General features: G+C 42.4%; 1 protein-coding gene across 1 annotated transcript in view; it reads left to right on the top strand.

Moving 5' to 3' along the window:
- The window catches only part of mycbp2 (MYC binding protein 2), a 66,222-nt gene that overhangs the window by 32,462 nt on the left and 18,717 nt on the right, over window positions 1-15,043 (top strand). Inside the window, 22 exon segments of the mRNA XM_034128597.1 lie at window positions 48-269; window positions 460-651; window positions 3,028-3,234; window positions 3,321-3,458; window positions 3,775-3,953; window positions 4,044-4,186; window positions 4,306-4,406; window positions 4,489-4,707; window positions 4,810-5,032; window positions 5,393-5,511; window positions 5,674-5,761; window positions 6,018-6,067; window positions 6,185-6,357; window positions 7,397-7,541; window positions 8,346-8,552; window positions 8,940-8,995; window positions 9,071-9,186; window positions 9,367-9,464; window positions 10,078-10,194; window positions 10,829-10,969; window positions 13,647-13,871; window positions 14,838-14,970. Of these exon segments, the coding sequence (XP_033984488.1) occupies window positions 48-269; window positions 460-651; window positions 3,028-3,234; window positions 3,321-3,458; window positions 3,775-3,953; window positions 4,044-4,186; window positions 4,306-4,406; window positions 4,489-4,707; window positions 4,810-5,032; window positions 5,393-5,511; window positions 5,674-5,761; window positions 6,018-6,067; window positions 6,185-6,357; window positions 7,397-7,541; window positions 8,346-8,552; window positions 8,940-8,995; window positions 9,071-9,186; window positions 9,367-9,464; window positions 10,078-10,194; window positions 10,829-10,969; window positions 13,647-13,871; window positions 14,838-14,970 (3,292 nt within the window).

Here is a 15,043-nt window from a genome sequence, read left to right as displayed (position 1 = left end):
GATGTTATAAAATCAGAGATTAATTCTTGTCCTCCCTGTTTTTTTAGGACATTGCTGAGGCCAACTTTCGCACATCCAGCAGCCGTCTGTTGGCAGCTGTAATGTCCGCTCTGTGCCACACTTCAGTCAAGCTGACATCCATCCTGCCCATCGCGTATGACGGGGAAGTGCTGCTGCGTTCGCTGGTCAAACAAGTCAGTACAGAGAACGACTCTGCCCTCGCTCACCGCTTCCCCCTGCTGGTCGCCCACATGGAGAAACTAAGCCATGTGAGTGTTGGCACATGATATACTTACTGTTCATCAGGTATTTTCACTTCAAAATGGTGGACATGGGTGCTTATATGTGTGTGTCTAGAGATGGAGAACATTATGGTATTTGATCATTACGACATAATATGCTTGTAGTAATACTTCAGTTACCTAACTATTAAGACAGTATTATTTTTCTTCCTCTCAGACGGAGGAGAACCTGATGGGCATGACCAGTTTCCGGGAGGTGTTGGAGAAGATGCTGGTGATTGTGGTGCTGCCTGTGAGGAAGAGTTTGAGGAAGGAGGTGGAGCTGTTTTCACCGCACCTTGTCTCCAACACCTGTGGTCTGCTGGCCTCCATCGTCTCTGAGCTCACCGCCTCGGCCCTGGGCTCCGAGGTAACTTCACATGACACAATACATTTTTTATTTTATGATGATCCCTTATTTAGATTAAGTGATTATAGAGTTATACAATATTGCTGTGACTACTAGGCCAACAACAAGACATGACTACACAATCTGTCAAAGCTCAGGGTATTTTATTACTCACCAGATGTCATGAGGGAGCAGGTGCAAAGGACCCTTATCCAGGAACAAGAGATTAAACAGGGTTTTATAGGATTCTGGCTGTTTTGTTTTCAGAAAAGACTGACCTTTCCTCTGTTTCACCGTTCAACCTGCAGCATCAACAACATTGTTAACTTAATCTTTATCACAGTGCAGCTTTTCTAAGTTACAGATGAGATCTTGATTACATCATTCCTTGCTTTTTCCCTTTTATTCTTCCTCATTCTATAACCTTACTTGAAGCTACAGTATATAGTTACCAAATCAACTTTCCATAGTGACATATTTTTATTGGAACAAGATGATGTTTCTACTGTTGCCAAAAATCAGTAACAGAAAAGAGGTTTGATTTATTGTTTTAACGGTGTGCTGAGTCATTAAAGGTGGAGTAGGTAATTCACTTCAGAAACACTTTTTGTTATATTCCATGGAATGCTCTTAACATCCCGATAGCAATGAATATATTAAAGGTCCCATGTCATGCTTTTCTGGTTATTACCCGTCCCCCTTGTGTGTTATGAAGGTTTTTATGCATGTAAACGGTCTGCAGAGTCACAAACCCTCAAAGTACACCCTGTAGCGAGTAAAAGTCTAACACAGAAAAGACCTGTCTATGCTGCCCCAGAACGCCTCGTTGGAGATTTCTCTTTTTCCATTTGTTTCTCCCGGGAACCAAAATGGACCAATCCGCGGTTTTCCTCACACACCAGGACCTTTAGCGTACATTTTCAACTAACAGGGAGTCCCATTGACTTGCATAGAGCTCCCTGGTTGGTAATAGACGAGTTGGGATCGCGGAGAAATGCTCTCTGCAGACCCATTCTCACAGCGTTTATAAACCTTTTTCTTACTCAATATCAAGCCACACTTATTGTTTTTACTTCGGCTGTGAGTGTTTGTGTGTGCTCAGGATGAGTTTCGCGCTGTCCCGCTGTATCGCCGACCCGGAAACCACACCAGTAAGCCAGATCATTGAGCAGCGAGCCTCGCAACATCCCGACCAATCAGAGCTCACTGGGCTCACAGGGAGGGGGGGGGCCGGAGCTCCAACAAGCCGTTTAGGACAGAGAGTGAATACCGGTGAATACACATACTTTACAGAGATGCTGTATGAGAAACCAATGTGAGTTTGGAAAATTGCACAGTATAAATCTATTTTAGTATACCTCAACAATGGAATTATGATCAGTAGAAATGGCCATGACATGGGACCTTTAAATGCTTTGACAATAAATACATAAAGAAATTTCATCTGTGGAAGCCGTAGTACTGTAAAAAGCACGACCAATCATCTGAGCCGGCCCGGCTAAAATAACTGGATGGCCTACCTGCCTGTCAGCCTTCCATCTCGTGCACAAACTTATCTCGTGCCCTCATTGGTCATGTGCACGTTCGTGTGTGTTGGAGGAGGGGCTCTGTAAGGAAGTCTGAAGGAAGGGGCAGATTTTTTTCCGCTGCGTACTTTCACATTCTAGCGCACTCAAGCTGGTTTCTCCATTCTTACCTACCCTACCTTTAAGTGGGTAGGACAGATGTCTGTCTCTTTATTTAATTATTATCACAGATATTACTGTCTGCTTCAGGCTGGACATTAGCACTATCATTGCCATGGTTACTGTCACTCAAAGGCAGTCCTCGTCACCACTGTTTCTTACCCAGTCTGTTGTCAAGGAAACAACTCCTCCTCCCCTGAGCACCTGGGAAGGGTCCCTCTGCCGTTGTGTCTGGCTCTCTGTTGTGCTCTGTTGCAGAGTGTTATAAATAGATTATTACTGAACAGATGTGTTTGATTTCAGGCGTTTATTTTAGATAGTGTATCTTTTAGAGACCACCCATTTTCTCTCTGTTCTGTTTTTCTCCCTAAATAAAGGATTTTTTTGCAATGGCGTATTACAAACCCAAATGGAACAGATTTCCTTGACATTTAGTTAAAATGTGCAATATCTTTGGATGGCTACCTGGCTATTGCTGACCTTCACAATAAGATGACATCCATTACTTGTACATCAGTGTACCTGGGGTAATGCACGCTTTGAGTGGGGAATGGTCTTCATGCAGAGGACCTAGAACATGCCTTTTATTAAGAATTTAATATTTGCATTAAAAGCTTGGAATTCCTCTTCAAATGTATTAATCAGCCTCATGTGCTAGTTTAGTTAGTTTTATACGTTTGACTACATATCTTCTTGTATCCTTTCTTTTAAGGTTGATGGACTGAACTCGCTGCACTCCGTAAAGGCTTCCCCGAACCGCTTCACCAAAACAAGTCAGGGCCGGAGTTGGAACACGGGCAATGGCTCTCCGGATGCCATCTGTATGACGGTGGACAAGCCAGGCGTTGTGCTGGTGGGCGTTTGCGTCTACGGAGGAGGGGGCATCCATGAGTATGAATTAGAGGTGCTGGCTGATGATGTAAGTGATATTATATTTTATAATATTTGATTCATTGTACAAGGTTTCTTGGTATTTTTACAACTTTTGTCCCTTCATCCTTTTAGGCGCAGACAGAGCACCCGGGCGACTCAGCACATACTCACAGGTGGACGTCCCTGGAGCTGGTGAAGGGCACCTACAGCACTGATGATTCTCCCAGTGATATTGCTGAGATCCGCCTGGACAAGGCTGTGCCACTCAAGGTACAGAGTCTCAAGAAAATAAGAAAGCATATGATTTGCTGTTGGGATACAAATGTTAAGATATCATATGCTGTAACCATAATATCGTACCACATTCTATGAAGCCCATGAGTGAGTTTTGTTTAGGTAAATATCCTTCATTCAGTTGATCCTCCGTAAATAAATTATTCTTATAATTTTACAGTGCTAGATTATTTTACAAGCAGATTATAATGAATTAGTCATTGGCATCATATAAAGTGTTACCCTTTTCTCAGTCATGTTGTGATACTGTTAAAATGCATATAATCTCACTGATTAATTTCTTCTGTTGCAGGAGGGGGTGAAGTACGCTGTCAGATTGCGGAACTACGGCAGCCGGACGGCTAACGGTGATGGAGGCATGACCACGGTGCAGTGCTCTGATGGTGTCTCCTTCACCTTCAGCACCTGCAGCTTGAGTAGCAATGGCACCAACCAGACCAGAGGGCAGATCCCACAGATCCTCTACTACAGGTAAACACAAAGCCCGCATTTTTATAACATCTCATATCTGATGAATTTGAGGTTCTTTTTTTCTGACCTGAGTTTTTCTCCCTGTTAAAGGAGCGAGTATGATGGCGATCTTCAGTCTCAGCTGCTGAGCAAAGCCAATGAGGAGGACAAGAACTGTAGCAGAGCTCTGTCTGTGGTCAGTGCCGTGGTCAGAGCTGCAAAGGATCTGCTAAACAGAGCTTTTGCTGTTGATGGTGAGCACCACAAACTTGCACCTGTATCACAAAAGCACTGGTGTAGAGCCACTCGTATTTCATTTAGATTTGATCTGTTCAGCCTCTCATTTGTTTTATCTGTCCTCTGTTATCTCCAGTGGATGACATTCCTGAGCTGCTAAGTTCGTCCAGCCTGTTCTCCATGCTGCTGCCTCTTATCCTGGCCTACATCGGCCCTGTAGCTGCGTCTGTACCTAAGGTAAGAGGTCAAATCAGGAAACCAAAAGTAAATGGTCTTCTGATGTGGCATTGTGGTAAAATGCCTGTTCTTCCTCATCCAGGCTGCTGTTGAGGTGTTTGGCCTCGTTCAGGAGCTGCTACCCGCCGTCTCAGCCCTCAACCAGAAGTACGCCCCACCCACCTTCAACCCCAACCAGTCAACAGACAGCACGACTGGCAACCAGCCCGAGCAGGGCCTTTCAGCCTGTACCACCTCAAACCACTACGCAGTTATCGAGAGTGATCACCCTTATAAACAATCTGGTGTCACCCAATACAGGGTAAGGTATCATTTATTATGCTAAAAGCATCGCAAGGACATCTGAAAAACACACAAATAATTTAAGTGTAATCTAATCTTACCCTGTCTCACCGTGCCTCAGGTATCATTTCCAGACTGTGTGCGCTGGACCACCATTGAGTTTGATCAACAGTGTGGCACTGCGCAGCCAGAGGACGTCATTCGCCTGCTCATTCCCAGCCGAACCCTCCACCTGTCCAGTCTGGGGGGCAAACCGTTGATCCATGACACCATCAACACCTGGACTGAGCTCAAGAAGTTCTCAGGATCCACAGGATGGCCTACAACTGTGCTAGTGCTGCCAGGTAGGAGAGCGTGAGAAAGGAACAGTTATTTATAAATATGAATAATACAACTGCGCAAACCGCTGCTAAGGCCTGAAGTCAGCCTCTTAAGCAACAATAGCATTTGGGATGATGTGGTGCTTACTTTAATTTTGGAAACTGAGGGCAGAAATAACTCTAAAGAGGTGCTAAACGTTTATTCTTACAACCTAGTTGTAGTAATTGTTCTTTTTTGTTCACATATGTGCTTTCATCTGCGTAGTGGTGCTGAACCACCTGCTACAACAGGCAGGCAGCCATTAGTCAAAAGTGATTATGTTTATAACTCCGACCACCTGTCTCTGTTTTAATATTCCATATTTCCGTTCTCTCTACTTTCAGGAAATGAAGTTTTGTTCTCAATAGAAACAGCGTCAGACTACGTGAAAGACGAGAAAGCTTCCTTTTATGGCTTCAAGTGCGTGGCTGTGGGATACGAATTCAATCCTGGTCCTGATGAGGTACTGAATTGTCTCTTCCTGTTTTCTGTGTAAATGGGTGTTTGTTTTTGAAAATTAGGAGATCTCATGACTGTGCTGCATTTTGTGTGTCATCTCCAAAATGCATTGGAAAATGTTGAATATTACCAAACCATCCTGACCTTAACATCATTGACATTTCAGGGAATCATCCAGCTGGAGAAAGAGTTAGCCTTCCTGGGCAGTGTGTGTGCTGCAGCTCTGATGAAGAAAGACCTGGCCCTCCCTATAGGTATGTGAACAGGGGATGAGGGAATTTTCTTGGGGATGTTGTGTTTTTTAATACTCTTAATTCTGGGGATCCAGGTTCTAAGTCTTATCTCAAATGTTGGTGCTCTTCACCCTCTTGTGGCCACATTAAGTATTACAAAAACACAACATAACTCCATCTGGAGACAACAATTTTGATCAGATTTAGAAAAAAAGCATCACTAGATTGTTTTCCTCTGACCTAACTTGAAATCTGTAATTATTATTTGTACTTCAAGGAAATGAATTGGAGGAGGATCTGGAGATTCTTGAGGAAGCCTCTCTTCAGGTGTGTTATCTTTTAAATTCAGAGGTCATCTTTTGGACTTGTTGTGGTTTTAATAGAAATATTTGATACTTTCTGCACTCTACCCTCCTTGATTCTTATTTCCTTGACCTCACCCAGGTGTGTAAGTCCCATGCAGGGATCCTGGGAAAGGGTCTGGCCTTGTCTCACTCTCCCACCATCTTGGAGGCTCTGGAGGGAAATCTGCCCCTGCACCTCCAAACCAATGAGCACTCTTTCCTGGAGGACTTCATCACATGTGTAGAGACCTCAAGTGGAGGACGTCTGGCAAGGTACATGATAGTGGAGCTAGGCCCGTCACGATAAGCAATTTATTGACTTATCGTACGATAAATAAAAATGAACTCGATAACTTTTCTGACCTCGATAAATTGCCGTTTACATGCGTGTTTGTTTACATAAGGATGTGACCAGCATTTTAGCCAGGCGTGCTGTGTCTGCCGGACAGGCGCGCCGTGAGGGGCGGGGCTCACACATAGCCAGGTCAGGGGTCACTCCGCGTGCAGCAGTGTAGCAGCCAAATGAATAATATAGAGACAAGCAGGAGACAACGTGTGACTTACTCGAGGGGAATTTGAAGTTAAATGGAATGGGTTGCAAAACCTAACTCCATCTCCGGTGTGGGAATATTTTGGATTTAAAGGTGGGGTAGGTAAGTTTGAGAAACCGGCTCGAGATATACTTTTTGTTATATTCCATGGAATGCTCTTAACATCCCGATAGCAATGAATATCTTGAGTGCTTTGAAAAAAAATCCATAAAAAAATGTCATCTGTGGAAGCCGTAATACTGTAAAAAGTACGACCAGTCATTTTAGCCGGGCCGGCTAAAATGACTGGACATCTGTGCACAAACTTATCTCGTGCCCTCATTGGTCATGTGCACGTTCGTGTGTGTTGGAGGAGGGGCTCTATAAGGAAGTGGCAGATCTTCTCCGGTTGTGTATTTTCAAATTCTAGCGATCTCGAGCCGGTTTCTCAAACTTACCTACCCTACCTTTAATTATTATTATATATTATCATTATGTCAGTGGTCTAAAATGGTCTTACAACGGTGCCGACAATATTATCGTTTATCGCAATAATATCCGGGAAAATGTATCGTCCAACAAAATTAATTATCGTGACAGGCCTAAGTGGAGCCTTCATAGCTCAATGAAGTGAATCAGTGGAGCAATGTATCTACTTTGCATTTTCATTCTGGTTGTACATTTATGTTAGCTTTCCCTCTGTGTTTACGTTTTATTGACGAGTCCTTCATTACAGATTAGTAATCTACAACCCTGTCCCTCTATTTGTTTCCTACATCCAGATGGCTGCAGCCAGACTCTTACGCAGACCCACAGAAGACATCTCTGATCCTGAACAAAGATGACATACGCTGTGGATGGCCGACTACCGTGGTGGTACAGACCAAAGACCAGTATGGAGATGTGGTACATGTTCCTCACATGAAGGTCAGGATGATTACTTTGGCTTTTCTGCTTCCAAGATATATATATATTTTGTATAGTTGGATACCAAAAATAGCCTTGACTGTAATAGAGAGGCGAAGTCCCTCCCCTTCCGGGAGACCTCCATGGGACCTTATTTCGGAAAAAGTATGTATTGAAGTCAATGGAGAGAGAATGATTATCTTTCGATCCCGTTTGAATTGTGCCACGAATTACACATATGATGTTTGTGAATTTAAAAGATAATTTTGCAAGTCAAAAAAATCAAAATGTGTCGTAAAACTGTGAAGTAACACTTTTTTGTGTGAAACGCTCAATGAACTACATCTCCCGTCTCGCACCACACACCAAGACGGCCGTCACGTTGGCACATTTCACTTCTTTCTTTCAGAATGAGGCGAAAAGTATTAAAAGAGGTGAAAATCACTACAAGTCTGGGCATGTTGAGAGCTGTGCATACACACAAGGGGAGGTAGTCGGTTCCGTAAGAGCCAGCATGCGGGACCGGGATTCTGGGATTTGTAGTCTTTCTAGTTGCGTATTTTTCATAGTCTTATATTTCAACAGTTTTACGACAAACTGTGACTTTTTTGACATGGAAATGATTTTTTAAAATTGACAAACATCATATGTGTAATTCGTGGCACAATTCAAACGCGATCGAAAGATAATCTTTCTCTCCCCATTGACTTCAATACATAATTTTTCCGAAATAAGGTCCCATGGGTCGGAAGTAGATGGGCGGGACTTCGCCTCTCTATACATAGCAAATCTCTGACTTCTGTTTCTTATAATTCACATTTCCAGGTGGAGGTAAAGGCTGTCCCTGTGTCACAGAAGAAGTCAATGCACCCTGAGAATATGAAGAGGCTGCAGCGGCTCCCTGGAAGCTCCTCTCCTTCGTCCTCTGGCCCTGACCTTACCTTCGGAGGTTTGCCGATGCCCAAGCTGGAAGCCACGTACGAGCCCATGATTGTGAAAGAGGCTCGATACATTGCTATTACCATGATGAAGGTCAGCCCTATGTTCATGAATCATTACTCACTTGTATCCTCACTTGTTTACATTTAGAGGGCTGCAGAAGCTCCGTAATGGGGAGCTGTTGGGCAATTGTCAGATTAGTTGCATACATGCTGACCTGTGGACATGCACGTAGTAACAGTCATTGAGGAAGCAATACACAATTAAACATTTTAAAGCAAATAAATACATCTGGCTGAATGAATCGTATAGATACATAATTCAAAGATGACTGATATTACAATTATAGACCTGTTTATAAGTAGAGTTTAGATTAAGGGACTGTCAAAAATCTTTCCTATTCTATAAAAAATAAGAACTACATCTAGGTACCAATGTTGTTTTGTTTACCTTAATACTTGTGCTCTTTGTCTTTTGTAGGCATATGAAAACTACTCATTTGAAGAGCTGCGCTTCGCTTCCCCCACCCCAAAGAGGTAAGTGCGGTAATGCAGAGACAAAATGCTTGTTCCAGTAAGATACAATCTACTTATTGATCATTTCCCACACAGACCCAGTGAGAACATGCTGATTCGTGCAAACACTGACGGAACCTACAGCGCCAACTGGACCCCCGGAGCAGTCGGCCTCTACACGATCCATGTCACCATCGACGGCATTGAAATAGGTATGTCAATGAAATGTAGATCTCTGAAGTATTTCCCACGAAGTAAATCGAAGGGCTCAGTCATGACTATCCCAAAACAGCAAGAAGTGACTTTACATAATGCAGCCTTTTTTTAAGCCCTTTTCGAATGCACAGAGAATCGCTGTCTTTTTACAATGAGCTGTAAACCTGTCCTTGTAGATGCTGGTATGGAGGTAGAGGTCAAAGACCCTCCCAAAGGCATGATACCACCTGGAACTCAGATGGTCAAACCAAAGGCTGAACCTCAGCCAAACAAGGTGAGCTTTGTCTTTTGGTTAACCAACCATGTGGATGAACATGCACATGAACACACCTATAAATGCATGCATGCTTGCAATCACCCATCAAATACAAACAAACAGAAGCAGATATTTGTTATCAAAACCTGGCAGAATAAAGCGGGGCTGGACCTCCTTTGCATTCATCAGATGATTTAAAAAAAGAGAACTCAAGTGTGAGGTTTCTTTACTTTGTTGAATATGCAAAAATGCATTTGCTTGCTTATATTTTAAGCATATTATTATAATAATAATAATAATAATAAGGAAACAAGCTTCATTATGAGCCTTTAAACAACACTGTGTATATACATTCTGAATGTGTGTTCAGTGGCTTTCCATGGACCAGTATGAATGTTAATGGGAGGATTAAAACAAACCTTTTCAAACTGGTGCTGCTGAAAATAGAGCTCCTAGAATACTGCTGTTTGTATGAGTGTACTTGAAGCAGGCTCCGTGGGCGTAGAAGCATGCAATCTCTCTTGTCCTGCTGCCTCTTCTTTCTCCTCCTGCTGCACTTCTTGTCTTTTTTTTTCTTTTTATTCTTTGCTCCTGCCGCTCACAGTCTCCATCTCCCCTCTGCTTCTCTCAGGTCCGCAAATTTGTGTCCAAGGACAGCGCAGGCCTGCGAGTCCGTAGTCACCCCTCCCTGCAGAGTGAACAGATAGGCATAGTGCATGTCAATGGCACCATCACTTTCATTGACGAGGTAATTGACTCTAGACCAGGCAGAATATAAGTAATTTCATATACTACCTGAAGCACTTCCACTTTTATTCTATTTCCTTGTAGCTTCTTCTTTAAATCAGTTAGGATACTATTATTAGTGTTTTATTATTCACATTTTATTTGTCTGGAATGCTACTTCTAGGGAGTTTTGAGTCCTGCTTGGTGGCTTCTGTGTATTATGTGTTATTACCTCTCTAAATAATGATAACTTCTTTCTTTCAAAGCGTATAAATGTGTTGCTCTGAACTTTAATTCGCTTCATACTCTTGCAAGGCATTTGACGCTATACGAAGTTGTGCAACATAAATCCAAAGGATGTGATGCATATAACTCCAAAATAAAATTACAGCACTTTAATGCAGACAGTCATTATATTTTTCAGTCTTGCACAACATCTGCACTCCCACCCTTTGGTAGCAGCACTAGTGACATTTCTTAAATGTCTTAAATGCACTTGCATTTTCTGTCATCTAATGTGATTTAAGACTTTTCTGCCACCTCTGAAGTGTTGAGTGTGTCTGTGTTTGTACGAGTGTGTGTGTGAGGGCACTGTCTATCCTGTTTCCATAGTAACAGGACGGCATGGCTCTTCTCTGCTGCTTGTTTTCCCGTAGATCCATAATGATGATGGTGTGTGGCTCAGGCTCAATGATGAAACCGTAAAGAAGTATGTTCCCAGCATGAACGGGTACACTGAAGCCTGGTGCCTCTCCTTTAACCAGCACCTGGGCCGGAGCCTACTGGTCCCAGCCGACGTAAGTAGAAGAAGGCCTGCTGAGCACTCAGTCCCACTTTAATAATGACAGAGGCTCCTGTGCTGTTCATTTGGGGAAAAGCTCAGAGATTATCATTTTATTGTTGAATTTCAAGGAATCCAGTGCTTTTGGCACCTACTCCCCAAATGTACTTGAAGCATGGTGCTTTGAGAAAACCTCATCAGAGTAACAAATAACCAAACAACTAATACTTTTTGGGGTGTTCTCTTGCATGAAACATCTATATGAGCAATGCTGAGTATGACAATTTGACTAACGCACTGTACAAAGGAACAGCAGCTGGGAGCTTGCATGCCATACTCATAAAGCAGTTGACCATAGAGTAACCGCTTTGTCTTCAGGACACAGCACTTTTAGTTTATGTTTAGTGCATTGATGCGAACCCCAATGCAGAAATGACAGACGAGGTAAAAGGTATAAAAAGGGCAATTTCATCCTGTGGTGAAGTTGGTTAGTCTGCACTGTTCAGTCCTCTTTCCCTCATTGCCCCTCACTCATAAACACCCTCAAAGCACAGCATGTGAATAAAAGGGTTTGTCTTACATTTTGCTCCATGGCACAAAAACTACCAAAAATGCAACAGAATCAAAAATAGAATGTGATAATTTGACACATGAATATACAGCGGAAGTATCTGAAAAATGTTAATATCCAGGTGGTTTTCTGTCATGAAGCAATCACTGGTCACCAAAAAGTTTAAATGGGAAATTGTACCTCTACTGCTCTGATTGGGATGCTTTAGGTGCTTAGAGGCTTCCATGTAAGGTCTCTGTCTGAACAGCATGACACACTACATCATCCAAGTGGGGAATTTTTTTGGAAGTTTCTTCTCTTATGTGTATTTCAAATGGTCATGGATTTGGAAATAACCACCGTATGGTGTTTGGAGTGAACTTTCAGTTTCATTTTCTGCCCCTTCAAATGGGTTTTACATCTTTTTGTAATGCATTTGATCTTACACTTATTGTTAAGTGTGTACGACGGGCTTAGCCTGTATTTACAGTCCTTTTGGCCCCTTTTGTGGGTGCTCCACAATTTCACTAACTGGCCCATCAGATTCTGTCCTCTCTTCTCCTTGTTGTCAAATAAGCTCTGATACTGAAATGCAGAGGAGCCAAGCCAAAAAGTGTTCTCTCTTCCAAAAAAAATACACAAGCGCCTTCCCCCATACTGTTTTCTCTCCTCCCTCGAGTCGTCTACTGTTTCTTGACTGTCTCACGATCTGTTGCTCAGAATGTCTTTAACGCTAGCCAAGGAGTCAGGGATATCGGCTTTTTGTCATGGACTCCCTTAACTATTTTCCCGCCACAGGTGAGTTGTATGGAAAAGGGATACATAGCTTGACTGCCCCATAGCTGATCATGTAACTGTCACTTTAGTCACCCCCTTGTGACTGTGTAGTCTTCCCAAAGTGTTGCAATAAGGCTTAAGAGGTCAATCCACAGTTGCATGGTTGTCTGTTTTGTTTTATTTTGACGTCAGAGTATCAGTAATAGTATCCGTGGCTACTACTGTCCCATAGACCAAGTGCAGTGATCACATTTAGGATTGTTTAAGTAATTACTGCTTTAGCTTGTGTGTTGCATGGGTTCCGTTTAACATACTAATGTCCAGTCTGTTGCATGAGATCTTGTTTTGAAAGGCTTGTCATCGATAGTCCTGTATCCTTGTGTTTCATAGCATGCCTCCCCATAGACTGTTTGAAAATAAGTACTTATCTATTGGTTATTTAACTGCATCATTACAATTTTGAAGCTTTTAAAATGTATGTAGCATACATGCATTTTCAATATCTGGGTGATAATTGTATTTTTGGAATATCACCAACTGCTCTTTAGGATGAAAGTCCATATCGTTTTTCAGCCATCTATATCATGACGTGATATCTTGTCATTGTAAAACAAGAGTATCTCGATTTAGCATGACTTAGCCTCTTAAAGGAGTTACAAGGATTCTTTTAAAATGTTGGGAAATATGCTTATTTCCTATCTGCTGAGAGTTACATGATAAGATTGATACCATTGTCACGTCCGTACTGAAACTATAAACATGCAGCTCGTTAGCTTAGCTTAGCATAAAGGTTGAAACGGGGAGAACAGTTAGCCTCACTCTCGCCTGTAACAAAATCCACCAGCACTTATAAAGTAAACTAATTGGCACGATATTATATCTTGTTTGATTAATAATGAAAAAACTGAAGTGTTACAAGGTTGTGGTTTGGACTATATATTTTTTCGAGAAAGAGTAACAAATAGATTTAAGATACTGTTCATGTTCATAAAATATGTCTTTTAATATGAGATCAAATTAACAATTTATAAAAGATGGCTGTTTTTGCTGAATTAAGATAACCAGCTACTGACTATAGCTTCATTTTTATTTGAGTATGAGAGTGCTATCAATCTTCTCGACTGACTATCAGAAAGAAAGCCATGTTAAATGTCATTGCTTAAAGGCCGTGAAGTTACACATCCACTTAAATAGCTTGATCGGAGAAAATTAATAGGTTCTGAGATTTAACTTATATATACAGCGTTGGTTCATACTCTTTTTACTTCTACCAGTGGCTCTTCACCATAATATCTTAGGACTTAGCAGTCTGAACCTCCTCCTGTTCTTGTTCCTTGGCCCTAATCCATTCTCTCACCTCTTGCAGGAGGTCAGGGGCCAATCGGAGGAGAACGTAAAGGAGGTGAGCAGCTGCCCTTCCCACGAGGCCCCCTCTCGGGTGCAGAACAGGGCAGGGCAGGGCGGCGGCCCGGGGCTTTATAAGGTAGTGAAGACCGGCCCCTCTGGTCACAACATCAGAAGCTGCCCAAACCTTAGGGGTATCCCCATTGGAATGTTAGTTCTTGGCAACAAGGTCAAGGCCATAGGCGAGGTACGCACTCACCCCAAATAATGAAATGTGTTTTTTTTTTGTGGCTAGTTGAATAAATCAGTCTGTTTGGATAACATAATGTAATATAGCTAATGTGAGTACATTTTGGCCTTCACTCTCAGAAATCAGAGTTTCCTCTTTGTCCTAAACTGAAATGATTGTCAATGTACAGAATGTAATCTCTCTTTCTAAGGGAAATACATCAGGTGCTTCTGGGTGTGGGTGTGTGTTGTGAATCTTTCCTCTCGTTGAGGGCTTAACTCCTGCGGCTGCAGCATTGCGTGCTTCGTGACTCACTAATTTCAGTTTGTCTATGAATCCATTGCAGTTTCAGGGTGTCATACTCCGCTGCACCGAGTCTTCTCAGTGGAAGTCTGATCACAAAATGCTGGAGCCTTTTCTGTGCCTTGTCTTTCTTGCACTTCTAACAATCCTTTCAATTACTTTGGCACTTTTAAATTGTCGTTTGCGTGGTGATGAGTCGGGGCCTCCTCTCCCTAATGGATATGACCTCTCATTGGCTGCTGTGGTGTGTCATGCTGTTCAATAGTTTCCTCTCTGAGCTGTACTGGAATGCCCTGTCTGAGATCTGAGAGGTGCAGACTGCACATACTAATACTTCCGTCTGTTTCTTTTTTCAAAATGATAATATTTCAGGGAATTGAGACAAAACAACCTCATGCATTTACCTTTCAATAAGCTACCCCTTTCTTAGAGTAAGTTTGTATTTTATTTTAGCTACATCAGTTTTGTCCTGCAGTGTCTGCTGATGCAAAAAAATCAAATTCATGTGATCTACTGCTGTGGATTTTTGTACGTGTCAAGCAGATGAATTGAATGTTTGCATGTTAATGATCAACTGTAGAGTTTGTGTCATGTGTGCAAATGTACTGTGTGTGTGACATGGTGTTCAGTGTGTGTGTGTGTGTGTTTGAGTATGGATAAAGAGTGTTGTTTGTGTATCAGGTGGTCAACTCAGAGGGGACCTGGGTGCAGCTGGATAAGAACAGTGTAGTGGAGTTCTGTGAGAGCGATGAAGGCGAGGCCTGGTCATTGGCCAGAGACCGCGGTGGGAATCAGTACCTTCGCCACGAGGACGGTAAGTCGCACTCAATTGGAGGGAAATGTTCGAACCTCAAAATGTGATAAATAATAAGATAACATCATTGAAT

The sequence above is a fragment of the Trematomus bernacchii genome, unplaced genomic scaffold, assembly GCF_902827165.1.
Source record: "Trematomus bernacchii unplaced genomic scaffold, fTreBer1.1, whole genome shotgun sequence".
In the NCBI taxonomy this organism is placed as follows: Eukaryota; Metazoa; Chordata; class Actinopteri; order Perciformes; family Nototheniidae; genus Trematomus; species Trematomus bernacchii.
Note: the sequence above shows the minus strand (reverse complement) of the source record. Positions and strands in the feature narration are given on the sequence as shown.